Here is a 15,890-nt window from a genome sequence, read left to right as displayed (position 1 = left end):
CAGATATTGCATATGCTGTCAGTTGCATTAGCCAATTCATGCATGCTCCCCGAGACACTCATACGACAGGAGCAGAGCAAATCCTGTGTTATTTGAAGGGCTCCCCAGGAAAGGGAATTCTGTTTACCAAGCATGGTCATATGAAACTTGAAGCCTATACTGATGCTGACTGGGCTGGAAACATTGATGACAGAAGATCTACTTCTGGGTATTGCAGCTTGGTGGCTGGTAATGTTGTTTCTTGGAGAAACAAGAAACAATCAGTTGTTACTCGATCTTCAACAGAAGCAGAATACAAGGCCATGGCACATGGAGTTTCAAAACTATTGTGGCTAAAATCATTGATGGAGGAACTAGGGGTTGAGCATGACAAGCCAATGATGTTGTACTGTGATAATCAGGCCGCCATCAACATTGCTCACAACCCAGTGCAACATGATAGAACTAAGCATATTGAAGTCGATAGACACTCTATTCGAGAAAGGGTCTCTTCAAGTGAAGTATGTCTTCCTTTCATCACATCTGAAGGACAGTTAGCAGATTTTCTCACCAAGGGCATTCCCAAGGCAAAACTTCAGCATGATATTGGCAATCTTGGCATGATTGACATCTATGCACAGCTTGAGGGGGAGTGTAGAGAAGATGGGCCGAATGGCCCATAGGCTGTTTATCCTTTTTTACTGTTTATGTTCCTTTCTGTAATGGGCCTTATTCTGGGCTCATCCTTTCTATGTTATGTTCTTTGTAATTTCTTGCCCAACTAAGGGTCTCCTTGTAATTATTCAAATTTAACTTAATAAAATAGTGTTAGGGTGTTAGAGAGAGAGGAAGGTTCGAAACTCTTATACTCCATAGAAGAAGTATTTTCTACTGTTTTTCGATTTCTTTTGATTTCTGCATCTATTCTAAACAGTCTCACACTCTCAAGGACTGTTTTTCTTCTGTTTTATTTTTAAATTCTCCTTTAAAATGAAGTTATGCAAGGTTCTAAGGTTTCGAACAGTGAGTAACCGACTACCCTTGACAATCAAGGCCTATGTCTATGGGAGCATTGTTCATGATTTAACTGACAACCGAGGCATGAAATATGTTGTCACTATTGACTATTCATGAGTCGACTATAGATTCTTGATGAGTCAACGGCCACCTTGGACAACCGAGAATTGGCATAAGTTGTTAGTTGACTAATAAGTAGGGTTGATCAACTACCAAAGAAAAAAATTCCCATCTGTGAGTGATAGTCGACCAATAAAAGTTATCAATCAACTAATTACAATAAAGATGGATTGTTAGAAAGCATAACGGCTATTTCCAATTTTGGTATGCCTTTATTCATTGGGAGATTGATCCAAAACATTACTAAGATTGATTTGAAGCCTTCCCAATGTGTCTCTCTAACGGTCATATGCTCTCAACCAAGGTTCAAAGTATCGATAGAATGCGCCCCGTATCGAGCATATCTAGGGGTGGCAACGAGCCGAGCTCTTCATGAGCTACTCGAGCTCGGCTCGTGAAAAGTTCGGCTCACTCGGTTTCAATCAAGCTTTGAGCCTAATTTATAGGCTCGATTAATAAACGAGCGAGCTCGAGCCTAATAGAGCGAGCTCGTGAGGCTCGCGAGCCGAGAATGAATTCTACTTTTTTATCTCTAATCCCAAAGAAGAATAATGCCAACCAACCAGGGGATTTCAGGCCAATAAGTTTAGTCACTAGTATTTATAAGGTGATAGCAAAGGTGTTGTCTCTAAGGATTAAAAAGGTGATCTCCCCAATCGTTTCTCAAGCTCAAGGGGACTTTGTGTAGGATAGACAAATTATTAATCAGATCTTAATTGCCAGTGAATGCGTGGAGGCTCAAAAAAGATTAAAGAGAAAGGGAGTGGCTATAAAACAGGATCTGGAAAAAGCCTATGACTTAGTGGATTGGAACTCCTTGATTGAAATGTGGATTTGGAAATTTGTGGTGTAAATGGATCATGGGATGCCTACAAACTAGTCACTTTTCAATAATAGTTAATGGGACAGTGTATGATTTCTTTGAAAAATTTCATGGACTTAGGCAAGGTGACCCTCTTTCTCCTTTTCTATTTACTCTGATTGCTGGAAGCCCTAAGCAAATGGTGTGCAATTATTTAGGGGATGCTCAGTTGGGAGGGATAATGTGCTAGTCACTCATTTACAATTTGTAGACGATATTCTTACCTTTTGTGATGGAGAAACAAGGAGGGAGTGGAAAATCTGATGTTGGTTGTGAAACTCTTTGAGAGGATGTCTAATTTGAGGATTAATTGGTCAAAGAGTTTATTGATTGAAATTAATATTGAAGAGGATCAAGTGAGAGATCTGACAAATTCCCTAGGCTGCGAGAAAGGTGAGTGGCCAATGAAATATTTGAGTTTACCCCTTGGAGATAACCCTAGATCTACTAGCTTCTGATCTCCGGTAGTGGAAAGGATTGAGAAACAGTTGGCGGCATGGAAAAGGAACCATATCTCATTGGGGGGGAGAATAACCCTAATTAAATCCACTTTAGCAAATCTCCCAATGTACTACATGTCAGTGTTTAGGATGCCACAAGGGATAGTGAGGAAAATTGAAAAAATCATGAAGGATTTTCTCTAGGAGCCTGGGGAAAAGAAGAAGGATCATTTGGTTGTAAGGAAATTGAAAGAGGAAGGGAGTTTGAGAATAGAGAATGTTAGACTCAAAAATCAGAGTGGTTGCAAATGGCTTTGGAGGTTTCCAAAAGAAAATGAGAAATTATGGCACAGAGTGGTTGCAAGCATTCATGGCATGTCGAGCAACGGATAGGATGCTAGATGTCTCCGTAGGGCTAACTTGGCTGCTCCCTAGAAGGCCATCCATGATGTTCTCCCTACACTCCCAAGTTTTATCAGGTATGACTTGTCTACTGGTAGCAAAATCAGATTTTGGGAAGATGTGTGGATCGGGGATATTCCTTTGGGTGATAAATTTCCTTCTCTTTGTGACCTGTCCAGGTTTAAAAGTAAGCCTATTTCTGAGTTCCTAAGTCAACCATCTCACCTTCTAGGGTTGAATTGGAACTTTGTATTTAACAAGAACCTTAGAGAGTTTGAACTTCTTGCAATGTCCGAGCTGTTAGGATTGTTGAGTTCAGTTTGTTTGGGGGAAGATGGGTCAGATTCTAGAATTTGGGGTCCTAATGCCGAAGGGTCCTTTTCTTGTAAATCCTTTCTTCATTCGATGGTTGCCACACAATCTTCTTCTCATTTTCCAGTCAAAGAAATTTGGTGCCCTCCTTTCCCCCCCTAAAGTCAGTGCTTTTTGTTAGGAAGTTTCTCATGGTTGTATTAACACCTTTGATGTACTTCAAAGGAAAAGGCCAAACTGGTGCTTGTCCCCTAACTGGTGTGTCCTGTGTAAATTGAATGGTGAGACTGTTTTCCACCTTAGATTCTAGAATTTGGGGTCCTAATGCCGAAGGGTCCTTCTCTTGTAAATCCTTTCTTCATTCAATGGTTGCCACACAATCTTCTTCTCATTTTCCAGTCAAAGAAATTTGGTGCCCTACTATCCCCCCTAAAGTCGGTGCTTGTTGTAAGGAAGTTTCTCATGGTTGTATTAACACCTTTGATGTACTTCAAAGGAAAAGGCCAAACTAGTGCTTGTCCCCTAACTGGTGTGTCCTGTGTAAATTAAATGGTGAGACTGTTTTCCACCTTCTTACATCTTGCCCTTTTGTCAGTTTTATTTGGAATTGGTTTACTTCCCTTTTTGGGTGCAGGTGGTCCTCTCCTGACAGGGTGTAAGGCTTATTTAAAGGGAAGGATTCTTTGGAGATGCACTAGAGCAGCAATACTTTGGACCATCTGGGAGGAAAGAAACGATAGGATATTTGAAAGTAAAGAAAAATGTAAAGAAGCTTTATTTGAAACAATAACATTGAGGGTAGCTCATTGGGTAAAAAGTTTGAAGTCGTTTTCAGCTTTCAAGATTGAAGATTTTTTCAGGGTTTGGGGACTTAATGCTTCATCATCTATGAGATGACAATTTGTTGAGACTTGGTCCCCTCCAACAGAGGGTTGGAAGAAGCTAAATTTTGATGGGATTGTGTGGGTAATCCAGGCCCTTCAGGTATTGGGGGGCCATTAGAGACAAAAATGGTTCCATCATTGCCCTTTACTCCGATCCTATGGAGGTAGGTGATGTGACAAGGGCAAAGTTTCTAGCTGCAGTATATGGGGTTGAGAAGGTTAAAGAGTTGGGGATCAATGGACTGATCATCGAGGGAGATTCAAAAACTATGATAAAATGGTTGCAGAAAGGGGAAGGGGTGACATGAGAGTTCAAGAATGAATTTAGAAGATTTAAATGGATGTCAAGTAACTTATCAATTCAGGTGAGATGGGTAAGGAGGTTTGCCAACAGTTTGGCAGATAGCTTAGCAAAGCAAGGGGTTCACAAAACAGATATGTTTTGGGCACCCTTGTAATTCTGTATTGGGTCAGCTTAATATGCCAATTTCTTTTGTAACTTATTGTTGTATCCTAAAGTATTTTAATCGATAAAAGTTTCAAAGTTATTGATCAAAAAATATATATATATATATATATATAATAAAATTATAGAAAATAATATATAATAAAAATATTATAATTCTTAATTTTTTAAATATCAAATAAAAAATATTTTTTATATATAATTTTTTATTTTTATAAAATATTTTTTCTCAAATCAAGCTCAAACTTATGAGTTTTTTACTCGAGCCGAGCTCGAGCTCGAACTCGAGCCTTATACAATCTTGGCGAGCCAAGCTCGAACCTCTGACTATTCGGCTCGACTCGAATCCACCCCTAGGCATATCATATCGTATCTTTAGGGGTCCGATACACCTATTTACAGGTGCTTTCCGAAACCCTTTTTTTAATTAATAATATATATAAATGTATATAAAATTGAAATTTAAAAAAAAAACTAAAAAACATTAAAGGTGCATGGTTTAAAGTACCGATACACAAAGGTTTATTGATACTTTGAACCTTGCTCTCAACATCTATAAAATGATGTTTGTGGACTAAAAGAAAACAAGAACTTCAATTGTGAATATTCATCTAAGTAAAGAGAGCATGTTGTGAGCAAGAGCCCTTGCAAAAGAAGAATTCTCTGTGCTAAATCATTTAGGGTGTTCTAAGAAGTAAGCATTGATGCTGGTAAAAATAGCACCATGAAAGTCTATCTAGGTATAATCTATCAAAACAAAATAAGAAAAAGAAAGCCTATCCAAGTATAGCAAGCACCAGAAAGACCTACTAGTTTGTAAACACTTGACTGGCCCTTGGAAAGTCTGATTGGTTTGATTAGTGGAAATCTCAAGAGAAACCTAACACCTAAGTAAAGGACGTAGGCCAGGGTTGGCCAAACCTCTATAAAAATCTCTATGTGCTTTACTTTTTGTAAACGGCTGGCACTCGGAAAGTCTGGTTGGTTTGATTAGTGGAAATCTCAAGAGAAACCTAACACCTAAGTAGAGGACGTAAGCCAGGGTTGGCCAAACCTCTATAAAAATCTCTATGTGCTTTACTTTTCTTGCTTATTATTATTTATTTGATTGCATTATATTCTGCTACATTCACATAGCACACACAACCTTCACCTTTATTGTTCTTGCATTCATATCTTATAGAAGGCTATAGGTAAAAGGGGGAAAAGGTTTTCAAGTATCCAATTCACCCCCCCCCCCCCCCTCTTGGTTAGCTATCTGAGGCAACACCATCTAGGTACTTCACTTTTCTGGCCAAAGAAGATTGGAATAACCCAATTCCAACTAAAATAAGGGCATTTTGCTGGGAGGTGTTTCATGACAGGGAATTTATTCCTATGAATTGATTCAGGGAAAATAAACAGATTAGACTCTATCTCCACACATGTGCTCTCCTTGCTTGGCTAGTGAAAAGACCACTTAACATCTGCCAATCTCCTACCCTTTTATTGCTACCATTTGGGAATGCTTTCTATCATTGTATGGGTGTAGGTAGAACCCATCTCAGGATTTGGAAAGTATTTTCTCTCCATCCTATTCCCAATCAAGGAAGAGAGGAGGAAGGATTCTATGGAGATGTACAAGGGAAGCCATTAGACAGTTGAAGGAAAGGAATGGCAAATTTTTAGGGGGAGGAAATGTAATAGAAGTAACACTATTGATAATATAGAAATCAAGGTAGCAGATTGGGTAAAACTTTAAAAATTGTTTGAGATATTCTCCATGGACGAGCCAACAAGTCATTAGTTTTGGATAGCCAATTCTACTACAAAATAGACTAGCACATCATAGCGCAATGGAGATCACATGAAGATTACCATATTAAATTAAACTTTGGTGACACCATGACAGTAGTACAGGCAGCCCAGGTCCTTTTGGAAGAAGAAAATCAAAATTGAAATAAAAATGGATATTTAATCAGAGGAAGTGAAAGAAAGTGGATAGAAGAATCAAAACACAAGAGAGAAGAAGAATGGAAGAAAAAGGTGAAGGAGAAGAGTTGTTCATGAGGGGAAAAATAAATAAAAGGACCTTTTTAAGTGGTTTGAAGTTCAATCCAAAAGGGATGAGGTCCGTGAGGTAAGGGAAAGCATTGATGATTATCATCATATTGAGATGTGGGTAGATGGTAGACACCCTTCAGATGGTAAGAAGTTGAAGGTGATATAAAAGGTGGAGAAAATGGCATCTGATTATGGAACGTTCAGAAAATGACAATTTGAAGATCAAGCCCTGTAATTTTTGTATTATTAGCAGAGTTGGTTCTCTGTCATCTTTAAAACATTTTCTTGTTCATGTTGGTTTAGCAGATAAGATGTAACTTCGTTAGCATGTGCTTGTGAATCCAGGCAAAGGTAAAGAAGGTTTTCTGTAGCTTTTCTCTTGCTGTTCCGGTTGTTGTGTACGGTATTTTAGGTTACATTTTTATACAATGATGGGCGGCATAAGCTATCCTGTTGAGGCTTTTCCACTCTTCCCTAATTAGAAGTCACTGGCTGCGCCTTTGCACACATACCTGTCTATCAACATGTTCTTTTCTACTATTAAATGATGTATTTTTTACAGTTCGTTGGCATAAATAAAAAGAAATGATCGCAAGCACTATCTTGAGTACATGAAGCCTTTTCACTATTTCCACCAGCTAAAATAACAACACAAAGTAATGGAACAATGAATGATCTATTCTGACTCAAGAAGAATTAAAGTGGGAAGAACGAACTGAGAATATAATCATTGCCAGACACTGGGAAGTGGGAACATATAAGGCCCTAAATCGTTTCCTAATTTAAACTACAAATCAAAAAATAATAAGAGAACATGTTGGACAACTGAAATCAGAAAGAAGAAGAATAATCAACTTCGGATTATAATCCAACCAGTATCCAAATTCAAGCAGAGCAACAAAGAAATCCAAATCCAAATTCCCAAGGGAAAGCAAACACAACAAACTAATTCACTTCATCCCATACCCGCACGTTGTGATACAATAAATCTTAAATACATGAAGAAAACAAACTATCCCAAATTCATTTCTCTTCCTCTTCTCTTGTTTTTTCGGTGCATCATCCATTAGTACTTTAGAGTTTAGAAAAGAAAACTTGCAATGAACTTACTGACTACAAAACAAATATGTACAGATATACAGAGAGAAGATGAATCAAAACTGAGTTGTTGAATATAAAAGAACTCACAGGCAGATACAACAAATAAAAGCTTCGTCGATTTCCTTTTCTTCACCGTCACAATCTCTGCCTTCAGCATCCATGGGAACTCCAAAGGACACCATAGAAGAACCATTGGGTGTTTGCTTTTTGTTCATGCAGAACCTTCTTAAAACCCTCGCAAAAATAACGAGAAAAACAGAGATCGAAAGAAGAGATATCTCAGGGAGAATAAAATGGTCAAAATTTTTGGCCGCTGGCTGGTGGTGAGAGTTGTGTGGAGAAGAGACTCTGAAGATATCGGAACCCGGATCGGATCTGCTGACACCAAAAAGGCGTGATTAACAATACTGACAACATGTAACAAGTGTTCTCTTCAGATGCCACTCTTGTACGAAGAACATGATTTTTGTACTCGAGATTGTCGATGGCATTATTATAATATTGTAATATAATTTTTTATTTTTTTTATATTATTTGCCCAAAATTAATCGAATGAATTTATAAGCGTGTAAAAGTTAAATATAATATTCCTTCGACATTAAACTGTATTAATACAATACAAATAATCTTTTGTTAATTCGTGTATCATTTGTTTCCTTTTTGTGTGTTTGTTTTATTGCATAGGCTTATTCTCCTTTACGAGTGCCGCACGGGCCCAACGCGGAATTTTTTTTATTATTTCGGGATTTTATGTATGACTCCACTCTCTACTCCAGCGCAGAAAATAAAATTTTTTTGCGTCTAGCCTTGTACGGTGGCTGAAATGTCTCCCGTGTCCGGTTTAATAACGTGTAATTAAATTCAACTCCACCCCCTGTACACGTAACGTTACCTATACTTTGACCAAAATGCCCCTCACGGTTGTTTCCTTGCTCGAGATTTCTTCTTCTCAAAACCACCTCTGTTGGTTCCTTCCAGTTGAGTCGTTGCTACGGGAACTAGTTCCGTTTTCATGGTCCCCGGTAGTTCTTCGTCCCTGAGTTTTCAACCCCACGGTGGAACTCCCTTATTAAGCGACATTATGTCTCCCTAACCGAGTGATGAGGGAAGCTGAGGAGAATTTGGTGGATCTACAATGACATTTACATTCGCCAAGGTGAAAATATACAGAGATAAGTGGTCGAGTCATCGAAAAAAGAAAGGTGAGTTCATCGGAAAAAGAAAATTAAAAGGAATGTGCTTTGTCAGCAGAATCTGTAGCCACACGTAAGAAAGAAATTAGAGGATTAGTTCTTGATCAAGAGAAATGAAGCTGAGCCTGAGAGAGCTTCAATCCCAACGTGAAATCATGTAGTTGCCTTTCAAAAAGAGCCGAAACGGGTTTGGAAAATTGTTCTCTTAGAGTAAGAACGACATTCATGTAGATAGTCAGTGAGGAAAAAGAAATAGTTTTTACGTGTTGTTGTAAAATCACACGGTATTGGTTTCTCAATGGTGAAGTGTTCCATTAATCAGCAACTATTAATACTATTGTATGAAGTTAATCCAACATCTATTAATTTCAAAAACAAAAAGCACGATTTCTCTCCTTGAAGTTGTACCAGAAGGGCATAAGGTTGTCTAAACTAACATCAAGGATCGGCCCTAGGACCACCACAAAGTCGTAAGGTGAAGTCTCTCGATGCAATGGTGCGAAGCGGGGGTGGTTCAGACATATGGATCGGTCTGATGGAGCAAAACAGAGGTTTATAGAACCTTGGTTTCTCTTCTTCGAGCAAGACTGTCGAGAGTTTATTAGGTTGGATGGACTGAGAATGTCCTTTAGGCAAGTTTTCTAGCTGCCACTGCAAGCTACTTCAATTCTCCTGTCATAGGCATGATAGAGACTAGTATACAAAGAAGCAACCATGGAAGTAAGGTTCATCTTAAAACATTAAATGACCTTTTCACAAGCACCATCTAATCTGGACTTGAAAACAAGGAACTATGTGCAGATTGCTTTCCAAAGTATGTTCATCCATATGATAGAACACCGATAACTAACTTATCCAAAACTGACTCTGTTAGATCTGGATCGTGACAAGGGTTCCTCTTGATAAGCTTATCATGATAAAACTTATCCCTGTATAGTTTATCACAGTAGTTTTCTTGTTTATCTATAACTCTACTTGTAAATTACTGTTTATCTATAACTCAGTTTTATCTCAGTAATTCTCTTGTTCAAACTTGGTATCAGAGCCATCTCGACTGGTTCAAACAACAATAGCACCGACTCCATGTTCTCAAATGCACAAGGCGGTGAACTCAGTTCTTCGGCTACTACAAGTCCTATACCCTCCATGCAGAACGTGATGCACCATCTGCCAATCAAGTTGACTACAGACAAATGTTTATTACGGAGGGCGCGATTTCTACCCATCCTTCGTCATCACCATCTAGTGGAGTTCGTCAAAGGCAAAAAGAAACCACCACCAGAAGAGGTTCCTAATCCCACTGGTTCAGGGAGCATGCGGAACCCAGAGTTCGACAAATGGATGGATCTTGATCAGCTTGTTCTCAGCTGACTGATCTCATCCCTCACCGAAAGCGTAATGGGACATATCGTGGGTCTGACATCCTCAGGCCGAATTCTGGAGTGCTTTGGCTCAGAGTTACTTAACACACTCTCAATCAAGGGTACTTCAACTGAAGAGGCAACTTCAAAATCTCAAGAAGGGATCACAGTCTATCTCAGCCTACATTCAACGTGCCAACTCAATTGCAGATAGCCATTACACTATTTCAAAACCGATTTCGAAGTCAAAACTTGTTCTCTACATCCTTGTTGGTTTGGGTAGCGAGTACAAATCAGTAGTGACCACTCTCACCAATCGTCCAGACGCAGCAGATCTCAGCATCTCAGAGGTACTCGACTCTTTACTCAATCATGAATCTTGAAGATCATGCCCGATTTTCTGAATCTCCTAATGCCAATCTTGCCGGACTTAGAGTCAAGGGAAATAACAACTCTCAGCACAATAAGCAACAACGGCAACTGTTTTACACTATGTCTAAGGGAGGCGGTCGTGGATGCGGAAACGTTGAGTACAATCATCATCATCAATTCTTTGAGAATAATTTTCCTAATCAACAACAACAATTTAATGGAGGTGGTCGTGGAGGTAAGAAATCTGGAATTATTTGTCAAATCTGCAACAAGATAGGACATAGTGCCCTTCAATGCCGCTGTGCACATTATATTTTCAGTCTTCAAAATGACTCTTACAATGAACCAGCAGCTTCTCATGGAGGGGTTAGTTCTCCCCAAATGCAATTTGTAAATCCAAATAATGGTAGTGCTCCCTCGTTTGATCGAACATGGTATCCGAACTCAGATGCTACTCACATGACACCAGAATTGGATAATTTACAAAACGGATCTAAGTATGTGGGATCAAATCAAGTCAAAATTGGTAATGGACAAGGTTTGTGCATACATCATATTGGTCCATTGTCTCTTTTATTTGATCAGCATGCTTTTACATTAAAGGATATCTGCCATGTTCCATCTATTTGCAAGAATTTATTATTCGGCGTTGCTCCAAGCCATGCCTTCCCGATTTTCAAGGCATGGCTTGGGACATTATTTTTTATAGAAAAATGGTTCCAAACAAATACACGTTTTTTGAAGCACCGTTTTTTCTAACATGGCACTGATGTGATGTCGTTTTCTCGAGCAACAACATCGATGCCAAACAGATGTTGTACCTCATAGTTACAAAGCCGGACATTCTCTACAGTGTCAACATTCTAAGTCATTTTGTCTCCAAACCTCATACTTCTCACTGGAATGCTGCCCTTTGGGTTGTTCGTTACATCAAATCCTCCCCAAGCATCTGCATTATTCTACCTTCCACCTCTGGTTTACAGTTGGAGAGACTAGAAAGACTCAAATTGAGCTTCTTGCCCTACTACACACCACTCTCTCTCCGGCTACTGCATTTTTTTGGGTTATAGCCCCGTCAAGTGAAAACAACCATTCGTTTCTTGGTCATCAGCTGATGCCAAATACTGGGCCATGGCCTACACTGTCTATGAATTGTAGTGGTTGCAATATCTTATCTTTGATTTGGGCATTTCCCCTCAATACCGCTACCATGTTTTGTGATAATTAGTCCGCTATGCAAATTGCAGCCAATCCCATTTATCATGAAAGAACCAAACACATTGAACTTGATTGCCATCTCATGCAAGAGAAGATAAGGCACGCAAGGCTTTATGGGATGACTCAAGCGAGAGTGAAGAGAAAACCAAGAGGCTGAATATGAAGAAGTAAATCTAAAGCAAGAGGCTGAATATGAAAATTTCATATGATGATTTATTAAATGCATTTGAGGAACCACTTAGAGAAAGCATTAAGACTTCATACAAGAATAGATATTTAAGGGCTAAAAATGAAATTTTCTCTAAGCGAGTTGGAAGCTTGAAAAACAAAATATAATTTTTGCACCATCAAATCTTGAATTGAAAAATAAAAATGAGAGCTTGAAAAGACAAAATATTTTACTATCATCCTCAAACAATGAGATTAATTTCTTAAAAAAGAACAGATAATTTGCAAAATATTGTGAATAAGTTTACTCAAGGTAAGCAAAACTTGGATAAAAATGTTTGGAAATCAAAGAATGGTTTTGACTTTTGATAAAGAAGGATTAGGCTACAAAAATTCATCTAAGCAATCTAATATAAAGAATCATCTTGTCAAAGCATCAGCATCTTCTAGCATTCTTTCAATTACATGTCCTATTGTGGTAGGAAGGGGCATATAAACTTTCATTACATGTTTATGAACAGAAACATCTGTCAAGGGAGAGTTTTTCCCACCTTTTGATGATGTCAAAAAGGGGAGAAGAATAGATCAAAATAAATTCCCACATTTTTGCGAGAATGGTTTGGTTATGCATGGGGGAGAAGGATAGCAAACCTTGTCATGGTTTAATTCTTGAATACATATAGGTTTGATTTTTTTTTTTAAAACAAAAAGGAAAGAGGAGAAGAGCTTATCTAGAGAAAAAGGAATGAAAAATACTGCTCAAGAGAGATTTCAAAACTGAGAAAAAAGTAGGAAAATGAGTCAAAAAACCTTTCGATCAAATTCAGTCCTATTTAGAGTCTATAAATCAGCTAAAGAAAATGGATTAAGGACTCAAAAGGATGAATAGTGAGGAGATGATTCTAGAGTTATAAGGAGTCATCTCCCAAGTAAAAAATTCGAGCAAAATTCTCCAGGGGGTTATTTTCCAAGGGTTGAAGAGATGACTTAAGGCTGTGTTTAGTTTGAAGGAAAAGGTAGGGAAAGGAAGGGAAACCTTTACAAATCTTGTAGTAGATTTCCCTGTCTTTTCCTTTCTTTCCCTACCTTTTCCTTCAAACCAAACACAGCCGAAGGGAAATGCTCTGTTTTTATAACCGTTTAAACCCGCATTAAATGCTTTGATTTAAAAAGCATTAAATGCTCTAACCTTTTGATAATCGCTAATGATTAATAATTAGCCACACAAGCGGATTTGAACCGAAATACAACTTCTTCTTGAACTAAAATATATGATTGTTAAAAGAAGAAAATATAGGAGGAATTTTTTTAAACTCTTAGCTAAATAAACTTTGATTCTTTACTAAGTTCTTTAAGCCCAAGTTCTAGAACATAAGTTGAAGAGTTTTGTATTGTATTTTCATATCAAATCTAACAAGGGATTCAAGCTACTCTCTTGTGTAAATACATCTTTGTGTTTGAAAAGGTTGGAATGGTGTGCTATTTCAAGGATAGAAGCAGTGTTTGTAATCACTATTGTGAATAGTGTTTTAGAACTCTCATCGTGACATCCTTGTGGAGAGAATATAGACTTGGTTGGTCGAACTTGTATAAATCCTTTGCAATTCGTTATCTTTTCTATTCTGAATTCTAATACCTTTATTCTCAACTTTATTTAATATATCTGCTGCTCGCAGAGCATGCCTTGCCACATCCTCATAGTGCATCACAACCTTGCGTTGGGAATATCTTCTCATGAATGATAATATCATGTGCAGGAGATGTTCTCAATACACGACTGCAATGCACTATGAGGTTGGTGTGATGCACACTCTGTGAGGAGCAGATCTCATCTCCCACTTGAACACCAACGCAGCACTATAGGTATTTAGGCTAAGGTAATATTTACAATTGCGTTCATTGAACATTTATAAATATCTTTCAGGTTTAACATTGGAGTTTTGAAAACTGAATTTCAAAAGTGGTAAAAACCCAATTCACCCCTATTAGGTTAAAAGGGACAACCAGCTATACTCAACAAATGGATACTTAAAAAGGGAAAGGGAACAAAAGCTATCACTGAGGTCATAGTCCACTAGGAGGTACATCAAAATAGATTCTGCGTCATAAAGATGGGATGATCTTGTGTGAAAGTTTGTAGACTTTAGCCAAGAGAACAAGGCCAGTCTTAGGATTAGCTAAATACAATAACTTCTTAGCAGGCTGTGGAACTAATAATAACACTCACACCAGTCATAAAATACATGGGGGCCACAACCATTCATCCTCTCAACGAGCCCCTTGTATTTTGTCATTGGTGTGGGGCATTATCATTATTTCCACAGCTTGCTACACAGCTAAAGAGTTCAACTAATGCAAATTAGTCTCAAGGGAGGGGGATTAATATAAACCACCAATAATGTTTGCCTATTTAAGGCTACGTTTGGAAATGATGTAAAACACCATTGGTGTAAAAGTACATCGATGACATTTTACATCGAACCATTAATAAAATAACTGTTTGAATTTCAAAAATTGTGCTGAAAAAAGTGAGTTTTACATCGGTTTTATCGATGTAATACTTGCATCTATAATTGATATAAAACTCTGCTTTAATGAACCTTTACATCGATTTACGACGTAAAACCCTACTCCACCCAAATGTATGCAAAACTGAATCAGAATGGAGTTTTACATCAATCATGATTACACACTCCTTCCAAATATCGACAAAATTGTACATCGGTTCCAAAAGCAGCCTAAGAGAAATATCTATCTAGCCCATCAAGTATTCAATGCCAGTACATGATCCAATGAATGGGTTACTTGATCGTTAGTATTTCAATCATAAGCAATCGTATCCAAACCATTGAAATTGTCAATTTGACAAGTTAGTTGCAACAACCTATAGAATGTAACCAACTCTGATCATCCAATTGGGGAAGAGTGCAAATACAATATTTAGAAATATAAAATAGAAGGTTTTGCACTGATCATATTTCTATTTGCACTATTTACAAACTCAGCGTGTAAAGAACGATTCATTTATCCTAATTTCCCTTCTTTGGTTTCCTTTCACACAAACAGGCTACCATCACTTTATGGGCGGTGATTGTTCACTGTCAAGGAAATCCCCGATTCTCTTATAGAAGAAATCCATGGATACCGTGATTTCATTACATAGTCTCCATGACTTCAGCATTGATTCAATCCCATGGATTTGGATTTTGGAGAACAATGCAACTTACCCACTAGGTCATTAAGCAATTTCTGTCTTTCCTTTCCGTTGCACATTTGCACTAAACCTATCTTCGTTAAAACTAGCCTAAAGAGATCGGTAACAGTTCTAGGTTTGATTCACTTTGGCTCATCTGTATGCACCTTTGGGTTTTGATTGATCAAAACTCTTCAGATACCATATCTTTCCCACATCATAGATTTCCATGAATCTTTCCTCACACTGACCAATGAGATGATTCCACATAAAAGGATAGTCCACAACATCAGATTAAGAGGAAAATTAAGCCCTAAACAAGAAATAATCCTCCATCAAGGTTAGATCATTAAGGTGGGCATCAAAGTAGAAGAGCAAGTAGGGCGGGCTAAACCAGGTTAATATCAACCCAGGCCGAACCCTAAGATTTGGGCCTAAAACCTGAACCCAGTCCGAGCCCAAGGTTAATCCTAACCTTCCCAACCCAAACCCAGCCCAAGGACCCAAAATCTAAACCCAGCCCGTGCAATATTCAGGCTGGCTCAGGATGGGCCCACCGAAGTTGCACTCCTACATCAAGGTCAATTTGGACGCCCCCCACTTTGGTGGGACTTCCAATCTTGTTCACAATTAAACTTCCTTGTTAATAATTGTTGTGGACCATCCTTTTATTCGGGATCATCTCATTGGTTGACTTGAGAATACACTCCTACAGAATTACAGATATATAATCCCAACAGCCCGTAACAACTAACGAAC

At 38.2% G+C, this 15,890-nt stretch overlaps 1 protein-coding gene across 3 annotated transcripts in view; it reads right to left on the bottom strand.

The window, feature by feature from the left end:
• Nucleotides 1–8,087, bottom strand: part of LOC104602190 (E3 ubiquitin-protein ligase PRT1-like) — an 81,251-nt gene extending 73,164 nt beyond the window's left edge. Inside the window, exon 1 of one of the 3 annotated variants that reach the window (XM_088900284.1) lies at nt 7,714–8,087. In XM_088900284.1, the coding sequence (XP_088756410.1) occupies nt 7,714–7,841 (128 nt within the window). In that variant the 5' untranslated portion in view covers nt 7,842–8,087. The remainder of the gene's footprint in view (nt 1–7,713) is intronic. The other 2 variants (XM_010265792.3, XM_010265794.2) reach the window with 2 other exon arrangements.
• Nucleotides 8,088–15,890: the final 7,803 nt, after the last annotated feature.

The sequence above is a fragment of the Nelumbo nucifera genome, chromosome 3 (assembly GCF_055504915.1).
Source record: "Nelumbo nucifera cultivar China Antique chromosome 3, China Antique-T2T, whole genome shotgun sequence".
Taxonomy (NCBI): domain Eukaryota; kingdom Viridiplantae; phylum Streptophyta; class Magnoliopsida; order Proteales; family Nelumbonaceae; genus Nelumbo; species Nelumbo nucifera.
Note: the sequence above shows the minus strand (reverse complement) of the source record. Positions and strands in the feature narration are given on the sequence as shown.